Source organism: Phoxinus phoxinus (genome assembly GCF_949152265.1).
Source record: "Phoxinus phoxinus genome assembly, chromosome: 23".
Classification (NCBI taxonomy): domain Eukaryota; kingdom Metazoa; phylum Chordata; class Actinopteri; order Cypriniformes; family Leuciscidae; genus Phoxinus; species Phoxinus phoxinus.
In genome coordinates this window covers 2,904,216-2,927,942 of record NC_136898.1, presented here as the reverse complement: position 1 = coordinate 2,927,942, position 23,727 = coordinate 2,904,216, and the positions used below count along the sequence as shown (strand labels likewise).

Here is a 23,727-nt window from a genome sequence, read left to right as displayed (position 1 = left end):
ATTAATTCCATCTTTAGTCCTTTCATAACGGTTGTTGATTGGACTCTGTTGCGTATGTTTGAAGATTACTCGAGTACATTTTACAAGAAAATACTATTTTAGTTTTTCTACTTCAGAATTTCTCGTTAATGCAATGTTACGTGTCTTATTTGTAGTTTTTTTGTAAAACATACTAGCAATTTCTGAGTGAAAATTGTTTGAGTGAATCCTAAAATCTGTGAAATAAAGCATCATCGTAAATATTTTTCTTATTTATTGTCTAATCTTATGTTTGTTTTTCTAACACCAGTCAGGAGCAGTGTTCTCAATGGCGTTGTATACAGAGATGTATAATGACAATAAATGCATTTAATTCAATTCAATTCAAATGAAGTAGCAGCACATCTTCTCTCAGGAGCGTCCCGTAATGAGAAAGTTGTTAGCAAGATAAACGTTGATATTGTTCATTTCATCTTTTTGCATGTCAAATTAAATAGCATCTTAAGTCATTTCATAACGGTTTCTATTAGTTGGTTGGACTCTGTTGCGTATGAAATTACTTTAAGAGGTTCAAGAGGATATTTTTTGAAGATTTCATGAGTTCATTTTCAAAGAAAATACCATTTTTAGTCATTCTACTCCAGAATTTCACGTTTAACGCAACTCTTATTTGTAGTTATTTTGTAAAACGTACACTGTAAAACAATATTTTCATGATTTATCACAACTTTTTATCTTTTGTCAAATCAACTTCGATAACTAATGTGGTGAAGATAACACACTATTTCGAGTTTCTGTTTGTTAAACCATTCTTCTTCATTGTAACTCAAATTTTTAATTACAACGAACTCAAAATTTTAAGGCAACAAGGTAACTTGCTTTTTTACGTTAAACCAACATTTTTTTTTTACATTGTACATGGGTTGAGTAATAAAAAAAAAAACTCTGTTGCGTATGAAATTACTTTAAGAGGTTCAAGAGGATATTTTTTGAAGATTTCTGGAGTTCATTTTCCAAGAAAATACAATTTTTAGTCTTTCTACTCCAGAATTTCACATTTAACGCAACGTTACCTATCTTATTTGTTGTTATTTTGTAAAACGTACACTGTAAAACAATATTTTCCTTATTTATCACAACTTTTTATCTTTTGTCAAATCAATTTCGATAACTAATGTGTGAAGATAACACACTATTTTGAGTTTGTCTTTTATTACAACGAACTCAACATTTTAAGGCAACAAGGTAACTTGCTTTTTTAAGTTAAACCAACATTTTTTTTACAGTGTACTAGCAATTTCTGAGTGAAAATGAGTAAATCATACACCATTTTTAAGTCTGTGAAATAAAGTGAAAGTATGAATGAAGTATCAGCATGTCTTGTACCAGGAGCGTCCCGTAATGAGAAAGCTGTTCTGAAGATAAACGTTGCTATCGGTCATCTCGTCTCTTTGCACGTCCACCTTCTATTGATCGAAGCTTCTTGTCAAAATCCAACAAGTAAAGGGTGAATCCCTCGTCACAAATGCGTTTCACATCCCTCTCACAATTCAATCAATGCTGAAAGCTCTCGCTGCCTTCAGTCAGGAGATCTCACACTCTTAAAGAGAGAGATGAGCATGCTGTCATTTATTCTCCATCACAGAAACACTAAAGGAGTTATTTAGCGTGATTCATGATTTTATGGCTGAACTATTCCTCTTTTATTCCCCTTTGAGTTTTTCTTCTCTCTGTCTGTTGATCTCAGATCAGTTTGTCAGTCTGGGTTTGAGAGTTTAGATGGAGTGTGTGTGTTGGTGTCGGTGTGATGATGTGTTGTGCTACACAGTAATTGAGAACGCAACCTGACATTATTAATGCTCCATGAAACCATGCTGGGGTTTTGAGACACAGGCCAGAAATGAAAAAAACAAAACAAAACAAAAACACAGATTGGTTTATCAAAAACAGTTTTCTTTCATATGTTGATGTATTTCCTTTGGAAACAAGACGTTTATTTTTTTATCTTTTTAAAATGTTATTTGTTCTATTTTTATTATTTTCTGTTATTGCATTATTTCATACATTTTTATTTTTGGATTTTACTTGTTAATACTTAATTTTATTTCACATATTTGTTATTTTTATTAATTCACATCACTGTCTGACATTATTTTACAGTATTTTTCATTAAATGTTTTACTTATTTTATGTATTTCCTTTTATTTGATTGAAATTTTACTTCTTATTTCACATATTTGTTATATTTTTATTTGTTTACATCACTGTCTGCCATTTCATGTTTTTTTATTTTATAATTATTTATAGTTTTTTATTTTATTCTTTCATTTTATTTAGTTTTCATGTATTTATTTCACATACTTATCTTTAGAATTGTTAACATTACTGTATTTTTATTTTTATTTTATTTTATTTATTTTAAATTTTAAATTTATTTTCCTACCAGAATTTGTTTATATTACTATTCTGGCAAAACCAAGATCTGCTACTTGCTATTATGTTCATTCTGCGTTTCACTTGACAAAATATATACGCCTCTATTTGTCATTTTAATTCTGTACTCTTGTTTATAATGCATATAAATGCATATGATTCGGCTAGCCGTGGACAAGCTTGTGTTAGTGTTGAGTTGTGCAGGTATGACTGCATTACCCTCCGCTCTGCGTGATCTTTCCAGACGCCTCATTTCTCTGGCTTTTCCAGCCAGTCAGCAAACGCTTCCACACGGCAAATGATCCTCTTCCACGCTAAACCGCATCAGTCGCAGTATCTCCCTCCACGCAAGCCCCGTTTAGTCTAAACCAGCATCTCTGAAATAGCAACCACATCGCTATACTTGCATAAAAACTCAATGCATTTGAATGCAAATCCCTGAAATGTGTCAATGCAAATAAAGGAAACGGCATTGCATTTGACAGACTGTATGTGTGGCCGTGTTTAGTTAGGCTGGTTATGTCTCCCCGGTGACATTATACATTCAGCTTCTTTTCATTTCTCGTGCTGCAGAGGTGGATTTCTTATCCACGAGGGAGATTCAGTAATTGCGGCTGATAGTAGTATGACATTTCAGGCGTCTTCTGATTGGCTGGAGCGTCCGAAAGGCCTCGTCTAATTGCTGCAAATTCCTCCATTGTAAATGAACTGGAGGCTGTCAGTGAGACCCGAGACTATCATCCCATCAACCCGTGTTTTTGTTCCAGCGTGTGTGTGTGTGTGTGTGTGTGTGTGTGTGTGTGTGTGTGTGTGGCTCGACTTCAGAGGAACATGTGATTGTGTCGCTGCAGTTAATGAGCATGTACATTACAAGCGTAAATAAAAGGAAAAGCTCACTTTAGCCCGGATTCGTGACGGTTGGGAAAGGTGACGTCCCGCTCGGCTCGCGTGTCCAGCTGGGCGCTGTAATTAATCTGAAGTCCCCCTGCAGAACGTCAATACACGTTCAGCGTGTTTTCAGGCCGCTCGGTGCGCTTTTGTCTTCCCGATGAGGAGAATTAGTGAGAAATGTGTCAGGTGAGGGACACGCAAAGGTCATTCTCTTCTTCCTGTGACACTTTTATAAAGCTTGTTAAAGGAGAAGCTCCAGCTTTCACTCTACTCTACTTTTCACAGTCAGTTTACTGTCCTTCATAGTCATTTCCCTGCTTGCAAATAAAAGATGCATGCAGAAGCGTTCAGTTTTGCACCTTAGAAAAACATTCTGCGTTTTAGTATAAAAAAAACTCAATGCTTTCCAGATGATGTGCTCTTTCTGGAACTGTATGTGTCCTTAATGGCTTTAAAACACTCAAATAATGGACATAAAAAGAAAATTATAGCTTGTTCGGTGGATTTATGTTGTCTTTATAGTGGCAATAAATGCTGATTATGATTTACGCCCTCGTGACATCACATTGACCGTACAGTAGGAGTCATCTCTGGATTTGGCTGATGTTCATATCGCATGAGGATGTGCCAAAGAAACTGACCATGTGACCCATTTGCTTGTTTGATTTACTCTAAAAGCCGTCGCCATCCTCAGTGTACCGGCGCCAGTTGGGTGATAGGTTAGTCGCTAATGCTGTTAAATCATAAAGTCTGCTCCTCTTTTCTGTATGTAGGTGTGACGTCTCCCGGCGGGTCTTTATCGGGTCCTCGTTGCCTCTGTAAGTGGATTATCGGCCTGGCTGGCGACTAAATGGCGTTTAATAAAGTTCCAGACGTGACCTCACGACACCTGAACTCTTTTTAAAAGAACTATTATACCGTTGCTTCTGTCCAAAATGACTTACAACGCAACAAGTGATTCATCTTAAAGTGCACCTATGCGATTTTAAAGGCTCCTACAACAGGTTTACATGCATCCAAGGTCAAAAGACACTTTCATTTTCTCATTATATTCATTGCAGCATCAGCTATTTTCTCTCAGTGTCTGAAGCGGTTTGATAAAACATTCAGTCTCTCTAAACTCCTCCTTTTCTGAGAGCCTGCTTTTGATTGGTCAGATTCCAAGTCTGTTGTGATTGGTCTACTCTGCTCTGATTGGTCAGACGGCCCAGTCTGTTGTGATTGGTCTACTCTGCTCTGATTGGTCAGATGGCCAAGTCTGTTGTGATTGGTCTATTCTGCTCTGATTGGCCAGATGGCCCAGTCTGTTGTGATTGGTATTCTCTGATTGGTCAGATGCCCAGTCTGTTGTGATTGGCGTACTCTGATTGGTCAGATGCCCAGTCTGTTGTGATTGGTCTACTCTGATTGGTCAGATGCCCAGTCTGTTGTGATTGGTCTAGTCTGCTCAGATTGGTCAGATGCCCAGTCTGTTGTGATTGGTTGATTGGTCAAATGGCCAGTCTGTTGTTATTGGTCTTCCCTGTTCTGATTGGTCAGATGCCCATTCTGTTGTGATTGGTCTAGTCTGCTCAGATTGGTCTAAACTCTTCCAGTCTCAGCTACAACTACAATACACACTACATGAAAGGTAATATCCGAAAAAGCATAGTTGAGGCAATAACATGAGAAGTGCAAGTAGTACGAAGTTTAAAATTCCATACAAGCCACATCAAGGATGGATATAAGAAATAGTGATAGCACATAAGTTAAAAGTTAAGTGATGCTCTCTAATATTACCCGGTTTAATTCCAGATTCCTGCCAGTCAGTGTTTGAAGTTCGTCTGAGCGTCGGCGCTAATGTCAGGCTGGGCACGCAGCGCACCGGCACCCCCGATGATCTCTCATCAGCGCTCCCTAGAGGGTTGGTTTGATTTCAATTAGGGAGCGAAGCGTTATCAGGCTCCTACCTCGAGCACGGCAATAATTAGGATCTGACGGTCCGCTCTGCATGCATAACGACAGGAAGAGAGCGCTGTGCAAAACCTCCGAGTTTCATTACCGTCGGTGGAAGCGGTTTCCGTGCTGACATCAGCAGAGCCCGCTGTGTTGTCAGCACGCTAGCGCTCGCTTCTCATCTGCGCTTCAGCCACAAAGACTCTTTGAATGAAGTTCTTGTCAGCCCCGGAGGGCGGCGGTCTGAATCACATGAGCGTTAATGGTGCCGTGCTATCTGTATCTGTCATCTGCCTCTGAAAGGGAGGCTCCTGACGTTATTCTGCAGACAAGGCTTTTTTTTTGCACAGATAAAACCCTCACATCAAGCGGGTTATTATTTTGCTTCAGGTACATCATCATAAGAGTACTCATGCTTTTTGCTACGACATCTGAGTGGGATCTTTCCTAATGCAGATTACCACTGGTTCGGTGAGAGGAAGAGGCCGTTGAGAGTTGCACACTGCGAAGACAATTGCATGTGTAAGGTTGGAAATAATCCAAGATTATTTCAATGCAACAAAGACACTTTCTTTTTATTAAGACATTTCCAGCATAGCAGTGATTGGGACAATGGAGGAAATTGTGATGGTCTGATTGGTCAGTTTGAATGTCTCACACCTGGGTGCTGGGGACAGGGTGGGGGGAGAAATGACAAAACTGGACAGCAAAGGTTCTTCACTCTCTTGTGTTTGGATACTGAGCTGGTGTGGAGAGGGTCTCTCTCTCTCTCCCTCTCTCTCTCTCTCTCTCTTTCTCTCTCTCTCTTTCTTTCTCTCTCTCTCTCTCTCTCTCTCTCTTTATATTTCTCTCTCTCAGGTAACATTTTACATTTAAATGCTGGGTACAAATGGTTTAAATTCTCATTACATCCATGTTGTAACTATTTAAGTGTAAACATAACCTTATTGCACATTGAACTATTATTTAATTCATGGAGTCAGATTAAAACGAGATAATTGCATATGAGAACCTGTGTCTTATTTAACCAAAATTCCTTTAAAACGCTGGAAAGACTAGAACACGCGCTTCCTTCCCCGTGCTACTGGAAACCCTCATTGGACCAAAATAGCGCGGCTTTTACACATGCAATCGACCCATAATGGACAAACAAACATTTGCTGATTTTAATTGAGTCTTTGGGTCTTTCTATAACATTTGTCAAATATTAAATGTCCCCAACTAAGCAAGCCAAAAGCCAAAGGCGACAAAGGCGAACATTTGCTGATTTGAATTGAGTCTTTGGCATCCATAAATAGAGCAAGCCGAAAAACGGATGCATTTCACACCGAAACTAAGAGTCTGTGTATTGTGGTGACTGTAAACGTGCCGCTAATGAGCGTTAAAGCTTCAGGTACATCTTCATAAGAGTACTCATGCTTTTTGCTACGACATCTGAGTGGGATCGTTCCTAATGCGGATGATTTTGTGTTAATCACGGGTTCGGCGAGAGGACCAGAGGCCATCGCGCAGGAGTTTCACTCCGTCTGAAAATTGCAAAGACAGCTGCATACGAACAAAGTTAAGTCTCCTTCATTTATATAGCGCTTTGTACAATACAGATAGTTTCAAAGCAGCTTTACAGTGATAACAGTAAATCAGTGCAACAAAGATTGTTTCTGCTGTACAGCAGATCGAGAAGAAAATAGCGTCACAGTCCAGCTTAAGTAAGTTCAGTGATGGTTCATTTTTGTTGTATAATAATTATTAATTTAGTTAATATAGATAGATATATATAGCCGCTCTGGAGAAAACCGTGATGCCATCGTCCAGCTCAGTTCAGTTCTCTTATAATGCAGGGAGATCAATAACATTGTTGAATATTAAATGTCCCCAACTAAGCAATCCAAAAGCCAAAGGCGAACATGATTTGAATTGAGTCTTTGGATCCCATAAATAGAGCAAGCCGAAAAACAGATGCGTTTCACACGAAACTAAGAGTCTGTGTATTGTAGTGATTGTAAACGCGCCCCTAATGAGCGTTAAAGCCTTTAAAATCTCTTCTTCACTGGCAGTGATGGTGGATGATCACGCAGATGGAGAGGGCTGGGAGCTTGTCTTCCACAGCTGGTGACCTTCATCAGCTTCTCTCTGCTAAAGCCACAGCGCTGGATCTCGGCCCCCAGCGCTCACTTCTCTTATGCATCGCACATCGCAATTATGCATGTACCTGCCAGCACTGTCTCTCCGCACGCATCCTTGCTCTCTCTATTCATCCCGCCCTTCACGCGACCATTAGTGCCAACAGCTTAGCGGGTTGTCCCGGAGCAAGGTGACACGGCACTAGGAAGTCCAGCCCTGGACTCCATTAGCGCCAGCATTCCCGGCCTCCATCCATCCGTATGGCACTCATTTGTGTTAAACATACCAAGTGCATGCCTATTAGTTTCTGCTGCCCACAGGACACAAAAAGCACTAATGAGATCTCAGTTGTTCCTCGTATAAAGCAATGAGATTGAATGCAGAACAAACTGACACTTTTGTTGAAGTCAGATTATCCTCCTGCTAAAAAATCATCTCATTATGTCTCGTGTAGAATTTCATAAGATATCTAAATTTTGCTCAATTTGCCAAGACTCGTAAAAAGCAATTTAATTAAATGCACAGCTAATATAAAAACTGTAATTGTTCTCAGATTCGCAGTCAGAGATCTCCTATTGCTTCTCGAATGAAGCAATGAGACTGAATGCAGAACAAATTGACTCTTTTGTTTGAAGTAATCTAATTATATATCATAATCTCAAAGAATTTTATATCTCAACAATGTCTCAGTTTTGCTCAAATTTGACAAAACGCATAAACAGCAATGCAGTTAGACAAGTTAACCAGATCTAAAAATAATCTCAAATTGTTTCTCCATCTTTGATGAGATGGAATGGGGAACAAGATAAGTTTAAGTTTTGCATCTAAGATAAGTTTAATAGATCACAAATTGTGCTCAGATTCCCAACCTGCAAACAAAATATCTCAGTGTGAACTTTTTATCAAATCATTGCAAGTCCTAATGATCTGATTAATTACCCACATTTATTTAAAGCTCTAAACTATCGAATAATTTGTGTACTTTTTATTTCTCCTCGGGAATTTTAAGACGAACACATAACACATAACAGTTCCCCTTTAAGTCTAATGAACTATGAAAGCGCAGGTTTCACAGCCTTGCGGCACCAATATCTACTCAGAGTCTGATTAATTGCGTAGTTCCCAGAGTGCCGCAGTGAACTTGAGAGTGCTTGAATGCTGGCAGATGGTGGAAATTCAAGTGTAATTCGAGGAAGTCTAGGACTGAGATCCTAGCACACTCCGATGGCTTTCCTTTAACACCCGGCAGAGCTTTAGATGTGTGTTTGTGTGCGTCCGATTCCCTGATGTCCTGATGTCAAGCATGTGTATGTCCGTGCGCACACATTCCTGTAGCACCATTACACACGAGCTGAGTGATGAATTACTTTTAATAAAGCAAACACAGTTGTTTCGTGTCCAGATCAATCTTTCTCTCAGTTGCCATGCCAGCCATTGTCACAAGTAATTGCCTAAACCCCTCGCCGTGTGAAATAGGGCTGTTTCGGAGGAAAGCTGAACTTGCAGCGGCCTCAATTTCCTACTCCAGTGCACTCCAGTCCGCAGGGGACGGCTTGCTGGATGCTATCGGTGCCATGATAGTGCCACCCATCCAGGGGTGTGTTTCCCAATGAGCGTTTTGGTTTCAGACACACGCTGTAAGCGCTCGACCAATCACAGCAGACTGGGTCATCTGACCAATCAGAGCAGAGTAGACCACTCACAACAGACTGGGCCATCTGACCAATCAGAGCAGAGAAGACCAATCACAGCAGACTGGGCCATCTGACCAATCAGAGCAGAGTAGACCAATAACAACAGATTGGGTCATCTGACCAATCAGAGCAGAGAAGACCAATCACAACAGACTGGGTCATCTGACCAATCAGAGCAGAGTAGACCAATAACAACAGACTGGGCCATCTGACCAATCAGAGCAGAGAAGACCAATCACAACAGACTGGGCCATCTGACCAATCAGAGCAGAGTAGACCAATCACATCAGACTGGCCATCTGACCAATCAGAGCAGAGTAGACCAATAACAACAGACTGGGCCATCTGACCAATCAGAGCAGAGTAGACCAATCACAATAGGGGTGTGTTTCCCAAAAGCATCGTTAGCCAACTATTATTGCAAGTTCTGTTGTTATCAGCAGTTCAACATGTTGGTGTTTCCCGAAACCATCATTCCAACGAACATTCGCAGAGTTGTGTGTTTGGAGCGACAGATCTCGATCTCTGTTAGAAGCAGAGTTTCTAGTTTGCATGACATGTGGACTCAATAAATCCTTAACTTGAGCAAAATAAGCAAGCTGGCATTCAGTGCAATTTGTATCTTTTATTTAGAATACATACAAATGTCATTTACGTCTTTTAGTTTGTTAAGAGATTTAAAGTGTCGTTTTTGAAGAGTGCGCATGTGCGAACGAGCTCTAGTGCGTAAGAACGAGCCAATGATTGAGTCTGGAAATAAAGCAAAATAGCTGGTGACTAGCTGGTTGATTTCTTCAATGATGCATCGGACTATGGTAGTGAAGCAGCGAGTTATGCCGTTGTACGGGGAACACACTCCCGCGCGGCTCCCTGCAGCTCCTCACACATGCTGAGGTGACATTCCCAGGTGCTTTTCCCTCTTCCAGCGGCGGGATACTGACACCGCATGACGTGCATCTCAGGCCTCAGTCCCGGACCGGGTCAGGTGACATGTAGTCTCCAGCTGGCTTGAAAGCACACTCATTTGTCTCCTTTAAAATGCTTGCAAAAGCAACCATGAGCAGATTAATGACGTTTGATTGGCTTCCCACAGGAATCCAGATTAATATTCATGCAGATTAGGCCTGTTATTTTAGGCTGCGCCTTCATGCTATGAACAGTTGGTGACGGCAGTTTCAATTAAGGTTTGTTGTTTGCTTTGTCGTGTCTTAAATCTCACAGCAGGTGGACTCGAAAAACTGGCTACCTTTAACCAGATCCGGTCAGAAGTGTGTAGAGATGGAGTGTGTAGAGATGGAGTGTGTAGAGATGGAGTGTGTAGAGATGGAGTGTGTAGAGATGGAGTGTGTAGAGATGGAGTGTGTAGAGAGCCAGTTTTGACCAGTAATGATTTTTTTATGATCGATATAGATGATTTTGTGTCAAATAACCAATATTTGAAACCAATTTTTAAATCATTGTTTATAAATTATTTATTTATTTGTAAATTATCACAATATTTTTTTAATACATTTTTAACCAAATTATGAATTTTATTAATAATAATTGTAAGCATATTATTAATAGTAATGTTTTAGACCAATAATAAAAATGACTTTAAATAAATAAATAAAAATAATTATTTAAAATAATTATATTCTACATTTTTATTATTATTATTGTCAATAGTATTAGTATCAAAAATATAATAGTAATTAAAAATATTTTAATAATAGATATTGCTTTTAGTGATGTTATTAATATTATATAGCTATAAACATATTTTAATAAACATTACTTTTTATCATTTTAATTAATTAAATTATAAATTATTAGTAGTGGTAGTATTGGTGATGATATTAAAATAATAAAAAATATGTCATAAGATTGCTTTTAGTGATCATTAGTTATTGTTATTATTATTAAATCAATAAAAAAATACATTTAAATATTAATTGTGCGACTAATTATATTTATTTATTTATTATTATTATTTGTTTTTCATCTGTAATTGGTGGTATGGTGACAAGTTTCTTTATATGACAGATTGTGTAAAAATAAGTGTCATTTCTTTTGTGTTGGAATAATGAGCACATCCTTCACAATAAGAACAGGAACGTGTAATAAATGACAATAAATGGCGACTATTTTGATTTCATGTTGACTTTAATGTTAGGCTTTAATCTGAAGGTGCCCGTTGCTGCTGTAAGTCTTACATATTGCACTTTTAAAAGACTGAAAGTTGGGAAAACTGGGTCGACCCTTGGGAACGCTTTACATGGCAGACAAATGTCATCCGAGCAATTCTATTGACTTGCTAAAACCTAAAGTCTGCGGAGAACTTAGTTAAATTAGCGGCTCTATATTTATACCACTGCATGTGTTGCGAATTAGGCTTCATTTGTCTGAAAAATCGCATGGGAGATCTGAGCGAGAGCATTCCAGGCTAGCTGGAAACAGAGCTGCTGGACAATAACCAGCCATGAGGGGCGAATATAAAATCTTGTCCCAGTTCTCTCTCATCTAGCAGCATTTTTTCCTCCCGTCCAGATCGGTTGTTTACGTGTTAGTGGACGTACAAGCTAAACATCTGCTATTTTAGTGTCCCTCGGTTTCCTGTTTCTTAGTGTCACTCAAGTTCAGTTTAGCATTCTGTGTTTGTAATCATCTCACAGACGGCCATGTTGTCCATGTGCTTTTGGGTTCATAACTCCTTATATGTAGCGAATGTGAGTAAATTATGACTTGGGTAATACTCCACATTTAGAAAGAAAGCTCATCATCTTAGCAAACAAATTCCATCAATAAACTAGATTTTTATATTTGCTACAATGCTAAGAGCGGTTCTTCTATTTGTGTTTAGTTTCTAGGGTGTTCTGGAAGGTTAATACAATGCTATGGTGTTGCTAGGGTGTTCTGTATGGTTGTTGATGTTTCTGTGTGGTTGCTATGGTGTTCTGTATGGTTGTTGATGTTTCTGTGTAGTTGCTAGGGTGTTCTGTATGGTTGTTGATGTTTCTGTGTAGTTGCTAGGGTGTTCTGTTTGGCTGTCGATGTTTCTGTGTAGTTGCTAGGGTGTTCTGTTTGGCTGTCGATGTTTCTGTGTGGTTGCTAGGGTGTTCTGTACGGTCGTTAATGTTTCTGTGTGGTTGTTATGCTGTTCTGTATGGTTCTTGATGTTTCTGTGTGGTTGCTATGGTGTTCTGTATGGTTGTTGATGTTTCTGTGTAGTTGCTAGGGTGTTCTGTATGGTTGTTGATGTTTCTGTGTGGTTGCTAGGGTGTTCTGTTTGGCTGTCGATGTTTCTGTGTAGTTGCTAGGGTGTTCTGTTTGGCTGTCGATGTTTCTGTGTGGTTGCTAGGGTGTTCTGTACGGTCGTTAATGTTTCTGTGTAGTTGATAGGGTGTTCTGTATGGTTGTTAATGTTTCTGTGTAGTTGTACACATTATAATACATTTTATATATGGTGTTATGAAGGGGCTAATAGAACGTTGCTAGGGTGTTCTCTGAGGTTAATACACTGCTATGGTGTTGCTATGGTGTTCTATGTGGTTGTTAACATGTTTCTGTGTGATATCAACTGTGTTCTGAGTCATAGCGCGTTGCTACGAGGTTACTAGGTTCTTCTGTGTTATTAAGGCGTTGCTATGGGGTTGCTAGGGTGTTATGGGTGGTTGTTAGGACATTGCTATGCGGTTGCTATGGTGTTTTAGGTTGTTGTTAGTCTGTTTCTGTGTGATTTCAACAGTGTTCTGAGTGATAGTTAGCTCATTGCTATAATGTTGCCGGGGTGTGGCTTTCTGAAGGCCTATTAGTGTGTTGCTAGGGTGTTCTGGATTACTTCCTGCTCCAGTTTTGCTCATTTTAGCATCTACCAGGTGAGCCTGAGTGCTAAAAAAGAGTATTATTCATGTTCATTGTATAAATAGTGTGTCAACAGGGAATTTCTTTGAATCCCTTACATCAAGCATGAGCAATAGCGCTTGACTAGCTCTAATGCTAATGCAAGTGTGAGTAAATGCTAATCCTGTGAGTGGCTCCATGAGATTTGGTGCTGATTGTTTTATAATGAAATCTAATTAAGGTTAATAAAGTGGATGAGAGGTGAGACACCATACTGTATGTGAGATACGCAGCGTGATTTGCTCGATGACTTCACAGAAACGCCTGCAGGCTTTTGGCTTTTGAAGGATGTGTGCCGCATCTCGACGTCGACGCGCGCGGTTAAGATAAAAGTCAGCGGATCTCACCCGATCTGTTATGGCTCATATCATAGCTCTGCTGATGTAGCTCTCTAAAGTCTTTTTAATTCCCACATTTATGTTTAATACAGAATTCATTTTTAACTACATCTGCTGATGCGCTGCTTTGTAGGGAGACGTACTGTAAAGCATCCCAGAAAGATTTCCACGAATACTGTTGAAAGCTTGAAACAAGAAAGATTTTTGCTTCTTTAACCGAAAGAAACAGTTTAACTTTAACTTCAAGTTTAACAGTTTCACTTCTTTTTTGCTGCTGTTCATATGGAGCATATTTAATAGGCCTTATTTAATAAGGCTGGGTAAATCGAAAATTAGCATGTGTGCTAAAACACCCAAACAAATGCTAATGGTTTGTCCAATGTAATTGTAATGTCCATGTCAAATAAAAAAATGAATAATTTTTATTTTATTTCTCAATTTCAATCAATTCTTAAATCCCAAGAATCTGTATTTTATGCCATTTTTAGCTAATGAATGAACAGAACATTATAGTGCACCTCCCATCCAATAATTCACAATAAGCTTTCTGCTGTTTCTTTTGATATGAAAGTCTCAGATTTCAAATTCTGTCCATTTTATTTCAAAATTCAAACTATAAATGTGGTTTTGTGGCTCTTTAATGTGGCGTGGCGGATCACTGTAGCACCTCAGTTCAAGCGGCTCGTGAACCGATTATCGCTTCCGCTTTACTACTACGGTAGTTATAGCACCAAAAAAAAACACAGAATGAATAACAGAAGTTATGTTGAAAGATACAGTATAGCTGAGCTTACCGTGTTTCAACCTCGGAAAGACGTCAATATAACACCTTGTTAAATATGTCATGGCTTCAGAAAAGCCGTTCAGTGACCATAAACTCGTTAGTCAGCTAACTAATTTAGCATTTTGTTAAATATATGCACCATATTACACATTCATTATACTTGACTGTTCTTCAGTGTTAGGGCGTTTCCACACCTGAAAATCGCACCAAGGTCCGAACCAAAGTTCATGTTTTGATACATTTTATACATTCGTTTAGTTTTGGTTTGGTTTCACATTGCAATTATGCGAGCGCACTAAAGAACTTCACATGCCATACTTGCGTCCTGTCGTCATCATCTATGTGGGCGGCATCTGGACATTGATTGGTTTGTAAACAGACGTGCGTCTGACGTTAGCGTGTTGTCAAAATCTTTGACAAGAATGAATGAACAGACGCATATCGTTGCCACTATATTGTTATTATTACCGCATTACTGCCTGCAGCACCAACTATACTTGAGGCTAGTTCAAAATCGCCAAATTAAAGTCCTCGTTAAGCGAATATTTTATCTTCGCCGGCAGGAAAGGAGGAGAAGATTGTAAGCAATCCTGCGGGAACTACCGGAACTTCCTGTAGGCTACCGTATTTTCCGGACTATAAGTCGCATTTTTTTCATAGTTTGGCTGGTCCTGCGACTTATAGTAAGGTGCGACTTATATATCAAAATGAACTCTGAATTATTCTCAAAACTCAAAATTAACTGACTGAGATGAACCAAGAGAAAACATTACCGTCTACAGCCGCGAGAGGGCGCTCTAGTTAGCGGAGTTGTTCAGAAGCGACACAGAGGAAGAACTCAATGTATTCAGTGATGAGGAGTAAGATCGGGAGCTTGGTGAACTTGCTTACCGGTAACTTGTTGGACTCGCTGGCTAATGTTAGTTTAGCCTATTCAGCCTCCAGGTATATGTTCTTTATGCTATTGTGGAGCTGAACAACTGTTAATGTGTTACGCTAACACACCGGACACCTTCAGCTGTTGTTCTGTGTGCTGTTGTGGAGCTGAATAACTTGCCTTTCCAGATTAAATGTCTGTTCTTGGTCTTGGATTTTGTGAAATAAATTTCTAAATAAATGCGACTTATAGTCCAGTGCGACTTATATGTGTTTTTTTCCTCTTCATGATGCATTTTTTGACTGATACGACTTATACTCCAGAGCGACTTATAGTCCAGAAAATGTTCTGAAAGTCCGAACCGTACAGAAAATGCTTACACACTAGAAACGATCCAAACATTCGTTCAGTTTGATCCGGACCGAGACTTCCTCTTTTCGTCCAAATGTCCAAATTTGAAAAATTTGTCCAAATTCGTCCAAATGTAATTTCCAAATGTCGTCTATTTGGTCCGGACCGTGATCCGGGGGAGGTTTCACACCTGTCATGTTGATTCGGATCAAACTGAAAAGTCAGAAAATCTGGACCAAACAAGGTAGGTGTGAAAGTGTCCTCAGACTCCCTGTTTAGTTTAAAGCATTAGTTGAGTTTTTTCCTTGAGAAATTTTGGCATGTACTGCATCTGATATACAGTATATATCCCAATAAATCGATATCGAATCGAATCGCAAGCTTGTGAACCGTGAAATTTGTGTCAATACCCTGCCCTATTATTTTTAACAATACTTTCATCTCTTCTGAGCAATTGCACGTTGAATATCTTGAAGGTGAACCATCTGAGAAGGTCGACATGCATTCTGCGTCTCATTCCCAAAGGGAGTTTGTGAAGGAAAAGAAGGTTAACATGCAACATTCACTGCTTCACTGACACGCTTCTGCACACTCTTCTGTTTCTGCCGTGCTTTTACTCGGCATGAGGTGGAAAAACAAGCCAGAGCTCTTGAGAAACAAGCTTGAAAAGTTGATGCATCAGTCCTCGCCACACACACTTTGATGGTTGCATTGTAAATGCATTCAGTTGCATTTTTATAGCACTTCCCCAGTTAAGCCAGACAGTGTTGGCGTAGCCGCCATCTGGCCTTGATTAATGCATTTAACAATCAATAAGTGAAGCATCTGCTAATCTCTGTGCATTATGAGCACTCGTAGTACCCAGAAACCCTTGCAGATTGATGAATCCAGAGCGCTTTGATTTCCACATCAGGAGTTCTGGATTTGTGAGACAGGTGTGATTACAATAGCAGGTGTGTGTCCATCGTTGTGCAGCATGAGGAAGTTGTGACAAGCGCTGAATGCAGAATCCAGCATTGATTACGGTCCTGAAGTGTGACCTTTTTTCAGCGCATCCCTTCACAGTTTGATGCGGATCGTGGATCGATGGAGCGCGTGTGATTGCACAGTAGATGTGTTTCGGCGACCTGCTGAGATATACTGGGATATGAATGTCACATTTGATATGTACAGAAATGTTTCGTGGGTTTTCAGTGTTGAGGAGTAACTAGACAAAAATACGCATGCTACGAACTTAACTAGTTTTTAGTTGAGTGACGGTAGGTTAAGTTTGACAAGATGTGTCAAAAGACTTGATATGTGTTTGTTTTTTTGTGTTTTTTTTGTCTTGCTGTACACAATGCAAGCCGAGACAATAATCAAACACCTACTCTTGCATCTGATTCATTTTAGTGAATCATTTTAGTGAATCGTTTGATTCATTTTAGTCAATTATTTGAACGATTCATGTGAATGATTCACTGATTCATTCCAGTCCCTGTCTTTTGTTGTGAAATGTTTTGTTAAATGCTGCTGCTATTTTTTCATTATGTTTTCATTAAATATAATTGTGATTGATTCTGAGTAGGTAAATTATTTGTAAAGCGTAAAATTAAATTTAAAGTTTTTCTGCCAGGCAATTGCTTGTTCATTAATTGTTTGAATATAAAAAATTCTGATGTTGCATTATTAAAAATATATCAAAATAGCTTTAGTGTGGCTACATTTTATAACTTATTTTTAAAAAAATGTCAGTATTTAGTGAAACGTTCAGTCTTTTTTCCAAGGCTAGGTCAAGTTTTAGTCTATTTTTGTCACTAGACTTGCACTTGTGTGTCATCTGCTGTACTTTCGTCCATTAGGACAGTAAAGCAGCTGTTGTCATCCCTGTTGTAGCTCTTGTGGTCATTACCGTCACACATGGCGGGTCATTACCGCCATATTGCACATCACTGGACAAGTTAGTCATTAAATACCTGCACAAATGTGCCATATAATGAAGTTTTTCAGCCCATAATTATTTGGTTTTCTTTGTACTTTGAGTAAGTCAGGTGATTAGTGGCACAGCGGTAACTGTCTGGCTTAGTAATTAGTCCTAAACAGCCTCGTTTGCTTCATCTCTTCATCACACTTTTTTCTCTGTTTTTAGCCAAAATCACAGCAGGTGAGGTACTGGAGGGGGCGAGCGTTGCCAGGCGAGGGTTGCTAGGCAGCCAGTGACTCCATCGGGGGGGCAACGTGTACCTGCCTATAGGGATGATGTCTGTTAGGGGCACTTGTGTAAAAACTGCAAGGGTACATTTCAAAAGAGCACGGTTTGGGTCTTATTACGCGCCCGTAATTCAAATAAAAACAACAAGCAATTATTTTTGAATAAAATAAAATAAAAAAAAGCCCACTTTAGGACCAAAACACATTATTTTGCATTTTCATGACAATTAACACTTTTCCTTCTCCAAATTCGTATCACTTAAATGTATCAGGATGTTTGACTCTTGACTTTTTCTTTTTCAGTATTCTTAATGTCTTAAATTAGATTTTCATTACTGCAATACATTGTTTACTTTAATAGTAAATAAAATACAGTATTTCTGAAAAATAAATTAAATCAGCATAAAAACTTAAAAACAGTTTTGTACATAACTGTAAATCATATATCTTTATTTTGTTAAGCCACAATACTGTAATGAGTGAGAATGTGCAAGGAAAATGTACTAAAATGTCATGAAAAACGTTACAGTGCTATATATATATATATATATAAAATGTATAAATAATTAAATACATTTTAATAATATATAATAATTTGTATTATATATATATTAAATTATATATATATATATATATATATATATATATATATATATATATATTATTTATATAATTCACAGAAATATGCATGAAATAATTCTATAATAATTTTTTTCCTTTGAATTCAGAACTCATACACAAAAAAGTTTACACATTAATACAACAAATGCAATACAAACTATGATATTCTCAGTGCTCTTCTCTCACTGCGGTTACTGTGAGGACATCATTTTAATTCGGCACACGTTCAAACCTTGTAATGCGCTGTTCAAGTTTTCAATTGAAGTGCTCAGGAAACGCATGAGTCACGGCGGGCGGTCTTTGTGGGATTGAATCATTTGTGTTTTGTCACTCATTTCTCTAGAACCTTGAAAAAAAAGCCGCAGCTCTTCATTCTGAATGCTGAAAAACTTGGAGAGCTGAAGGAAGCTCAGTGTCATGCGACTGAGATGTGTGTTTGACAGCTTTCCCAGTGTTATGTCCATAGCTAGCTATGATTATATGTAACTGACTGTGGATGGAGCGTCACATGTAAGGTGTCAGGTGTCAGCGCAGCCAGACGTCACATATGATCTGAGCAGTCGGGTCTCCGTACGCCACACCGGCTCAGGAATCCCAGAGTAACAACACAGGATTGACACTCACTGGAGATCTGGATCATCTGATGGCTGTGTAGTCACTCAGAATAGACTTCTAATGTCATATATAATGTTATTACTAAATATTGAATTTGAAGATTTCTCACTTCAAGATTCTGGTTCATTGTGTAATTGCTGGTCCATTAGGATCAACAAACAAAATGGCAAAGATTATGATTCTAACAGGTTTCCTGAACACGCCTCCTGTCTTCCATTGGTTGGTCAAACAAATGGCCCCGCCCCCAAACTCACATCATTGGTTTAGTCAGTGTTGCTGTGTCAGGCTTGATGAGACTAGAAACCACAGCAATGCTTTAAGGAGAGACACTACAGGTGAAAAGAGTAAACATTTTAACTAGTAGATATCACCATGAAACTTTCCCAGTTGATTACCTAAGTTAAGATGAGAAAAAAATGTATTACAAGTTTTCTGTAATTGAATGTTTAAATATGCAAATTAGGCAATATCTAATTAAATATGTTTTAAAAAACGAAATCGGAGTATTGGATAAAGCCAGGTTACAAAATTATTTTTTCATTGTGTTCACATATTAGATGAGAATTTTTTTTTAGAGGGATTTATGGATATCTACTTTTGTTATCCTGTAAATCAGAATATACTGTCAATAGCCTTAAAAATTAATTTTCGCCATGTTTTTTGGAATAAAATGTTATATAGATCAGGCTAGGAATAATATATTTACAAATCCCTCTGTAAATGTCTTCATAATATAACTAGGTACAAGACTGGAGAGTTTGGTGTATATCGGTGCGACTGAAGTGGAGATTTCGGACTTGGAGAATGAGAGAAAAGTAATTTTGAGAAAACGGGCTTTAAAGATTTATCATCAGCCAATGAGATTGCGCATTCAGCCCTTTTACTTTCACGATTGGTTGCTGATAAACAGGAAATTACCATATTTGGATCCTACAGCATTGTACAGGAGAGAGAGCTTTCTAACGGTGTGTGTGATGACGGGGTGCAGACAGCGATCGCGGAGCAGCGAATGATTTATAACACCAACTTTTGTTGAATTTATGAGATGCAAATAGACAAAGTGTAGTAAAATAAAGACCTAAATGTGTATTTCAGACTTTTTTCACCACAAGTCTGAAAGAAGACATGTTATTGAAGACAAATATCCCAAAATCTCAAAATTGACCAGTGAAAAAAAAAAGTGTTTTTGCCTGCCGTGCCTCGCCTGAAAGTATTTTAACATTAGTAAAAATTGTGAATCACCATTAATGATTATATTAACAGTTGTTTTGTGGTTTTGAGGAAGAAAATAAGTTAGATATACTAAACAAAAACAATATTGTTTTTGGTAATTTAATAGCCACTCTGACTGATTCAGTGAGTCGTTTAACTGATAACTTATGAGTTGATTCATAAGAGTCATTTGTTTGTGAATCAGACTATACTGGTATGTTTGTTGTCGTGTGCAACCAGAATGATAAAAGAAATATGTTTAGTGTTAACATTTAAACGGACAACTTCAGGCAGATTATTGCTGTATTTTCCGTTATCAGAGTATTACAGAAACTCTGTCCACATTAGCACAAGAATACTGATGTTTAAGAATCCGTAAATGTGAACTTCATTAAAATAATTCGGTTCCAGTGTTTTGTTTTTTAAACGCCTGCTTTGTTCAGACCAGATTGTGGCAGCTCTGAGCGTGTAATTGGAAATTAAATACATAAAGTTAATAAAGTGAGGTGGAGAGACTGGTGTTGTGTTAGTGGGAATGAGAGCGATCTGCTCTCGACCAATTAGAGCTTTCCTGATTCGGCTGCGAGACGTTACGCAAAACCCCCGGCTTGTCATTTAATCAACTTAATTCTAATTTAAAACTGACGCACTGTTTGCTTTTGTTGAATAATCACGTATTTGTTTCACTCTCGCTAAGAAGAAAAACACATTTGCTTTTAAAATTGCATTACAGGAATAGGATTTAATCCAGCCATCTGAAACAAACCCCTGAATCCATTTGCCTCCGGGCAGATATTGATGTCGGAAACCTAAAAGCGCTCAACGTTCTTACGTACAGAGCCGAGCGCGTCCAATCCCAGCGCAGTGAGCCGTATACAAAGAGGCAATTAATATCGAGCCGAGCACGCTGGCCTGCGACGTCCTATAATAACACGGTTAGACCAAAGGTTAATGTGTTGAATTCAATATGCATCCCCATTCGTTTCAATGAAGATGTCCAGAAAAGAAAGAGGTAGTCTGTAATCAAAGGCCTCCCTGTGCAAAGTGAAATTAATTATACGGGCCTTCATAAATTCAGTGGCATGTCTTAATCTGCCTCTGGTCCCACTCCCAACCGCTATCAGCTCGGCTGGAAGTGGGCCGGACGCTCGGGCCGGTCTAATAAACGGCTGTGTGAGATGATAATTGTGGATGAGCTGTATGTCAGCCGCTCGGACCGGGGAAACCTGTAGTCAAACGCCAGGGAAAATGATGGTGTTTATCCGGCCATCTCTCTCACAGTGAATATAGAGAGGACATTATGTGATCCGCCAAGTGAACTGCTGTGATATTTAATGCAGTCGAGGTCTGCTGTGCATCGCGCGATCAGAATAACAGAAGTCTCTTTGAAGACATGAATGCATGCATGTCTGAGATACAGTGTGATGTCCATACAGCTCCAAACAACATGTGTTTGTTTAGCATATTTTTACTGTTAATCTTTACAGTGAAAAGATATGGCGCAAGTTTGGGGGTAATTCTGGCACGTTTACATTTATGTTTATTAATGTGCATTGCCCCTATAAATAAATAAACTAAAAAAAAAAAAAAGTTAATAGAAGTCTTTGTATGTTTTCAACTGTTTTTGTGAAAATCTAGGGATGCACTGATATGAAAATTTTGGCGAATACCAATAATACTTAGTATTTGAAAGCCGATAACCAATATGTATAAGACGATACATCTAAATCCAAGTTTTTATATACTTTTTTAAGAGCCTGATTACAAAAAACTAAAGTCTCACCATTAAAAGCCTAAGTCCTGAGAATGATGTTCTCATTATAATGTTATAGCCGATATAGACTTGCGCTGCACATGTTGCACTGAACTGTATTTTCCTGTTTTGAAGTGATTCCAATCATATTTCAAGCAATTCAAAACCGTTATGTTAAACAGTGCGCATCTGAAGAGTCTCAGCTGAAGGAAATAATACATTATTTATCGGCTTTAATATATCGGGCAATTTTTTTCTATTGTGCCGATAACGCTAACATTAAAAACGAACAAGTATCGGCCGATACCGATATGGTGTCCGATATATCGTGCATCCCTAAACAACACACCTCTCAGTAACACTTCTCAATAAGGTAATGTTAGTTAACTTACTGTAAAGTGTTTTCTCTCCTTCAAGATGCATGACTTGAGGAAACATTTGTCTGAATGGGTTTCACACTAAAGGCTGTGACACACGTCAAAGAACTAGCGTCGCCAAGAGGTGACTGTTTGTCGACTTTGTTCTGGAAATAACTGTCTATGATATACATGCAAACTTTCAACACAAAAACTAGCCCGACAGGCGCTCGCCGAAGACCCAACGCTGGCCAATGGCTGACCATCAGCTTGTTTTTTTGTTTTTTATATTCCAAGCGCTTCAGATTCAGAAGGTTTGTGCACTTTAAGCAGCTTTGGAGGAAGTTGTCAGCACTGGTGATGAGAAACTCCATCATGAATATGTTCCAGAATGTGTTTTTTTCTTCCAGAAACGCTTGTGCAAGAGTCATTGACGTGGATATTAACTCTAACATGCTTTGTTTCTGCAGGCATACTTCCGACAGGGTGTTGCCCTTCAGTACCTGGGCCGCCATGCGGACGCCCTGGCCGCCTTCGCCTCGGGACTGGCCCAGGACCCCAAGAGCCTGCAGCTGCTGGTGGGAATGGTGGAGGCCGCCATGAAGTCCCCGCTGAGAGGTAACGCGTGTGTTTGGACTGGCTTTGGGCTCAAATCCATAGAAACATCCTCATAATTAGTGTGAGAAAAAGTCATGATTGGGCCCCACTATGGGCCCTATTGTAACGCTCTGAAACGCAAGTATCAAACGTGAAACGCAAGTAACTTTGTGGGCGGATCCCGGTCGCTGTTGCTATTATACTGAACTTAAATATACGAGCTTGATAAAAATGCTCATTTTAGAAGAAAATTTCAGATGGCACTTAGAGGCTTTTGAAGTCTTCATATATATATGTGACCCTGGATCACAAAACCAGTCATGAGTCGCACGGGTATATCTGTGGCAATAGCCAACAATACATTGTATGGGTCAAAATTATAGATTTTTCTTTTATGCCAAAAATCATGAGGATATTAAGTAAAGATCATGTTCCATTAAGATATTTAGTAAATTTCCTAGCGTAAATATATAAAACATGTATTTTTGCAGTGAATGCAGCACAATCGTGAACATAAATGCACAACTTTAAAGGAGATTTTCTCAATGTTTCGATTTTTTTCTAATAGTTGTATCTCGGCCAAATATAGTCATATCATAACAAATCATACATCAATGGAAAGCTTATTTTTTCAGCTTTCACATGATGTGTACATCTTAATTTCAAAAAATTAAACCATGTGACTGGTTTTGTGGTCCAGGGTCACATATACTGCATATAACAGTTTCACTTTCACTATCCGCTAGCTGTAGGTGTTTGAGAAACGCTTTCGGGATGCAAATGGTAGTCTTGGAATAAACAGGGTCATGCAAACAGCCGTGGCTCTGGGACGACGTCCAAACGGGGCCGTTTTATCTGCTAATTATGTCCCTTATTTCCCCCTGTTGTCCCTCAGTGCCAGACGCTGCACGCTGAGAGTAGATTATGTTGAACAGTCTCTCCAAATGGGCTCCGGGCAGAGAGGTGATCGCTCGCGGCCCCTGGGCTCGCTGATAACAAGAGACTCGCTTTCTCCCGCTCGCTCGCTTCCTCTCATCCTTTTATCGCTTTTGTAGCGCCCTTGTGTGAGGATTTGCATGTGGGATTACCTAACTTTAA

At 38.8% G+C, this 23,727-nt stretch overlaps 1 protein-coding gene across 3 annotated transcripts in view; it reads left to right on the top strand.

The window, feature by feature from the left end:
* Window positions 1-23,727, top strand: part of ttc28 (tetratricopeptide repeat domain 28) — a 322,557-nt gene that overhangs the window by 185,515 nt on the left and 113,315 nt on the right. For all 3 annotated transcript variants that reach the window (XM_079599116.1, XM_079599115.1, XM_079599117.1), the window contains one exon: window positions 22,503-22,650. In XM_079599116.1, coding sequence (XP_079455242.1) covers window positions 22,503-22,650 — 148 coding nt within the window. The remainder of the gene's footprint in view (window positions 1-22,502; window positions 22,651-23,727) is intronic.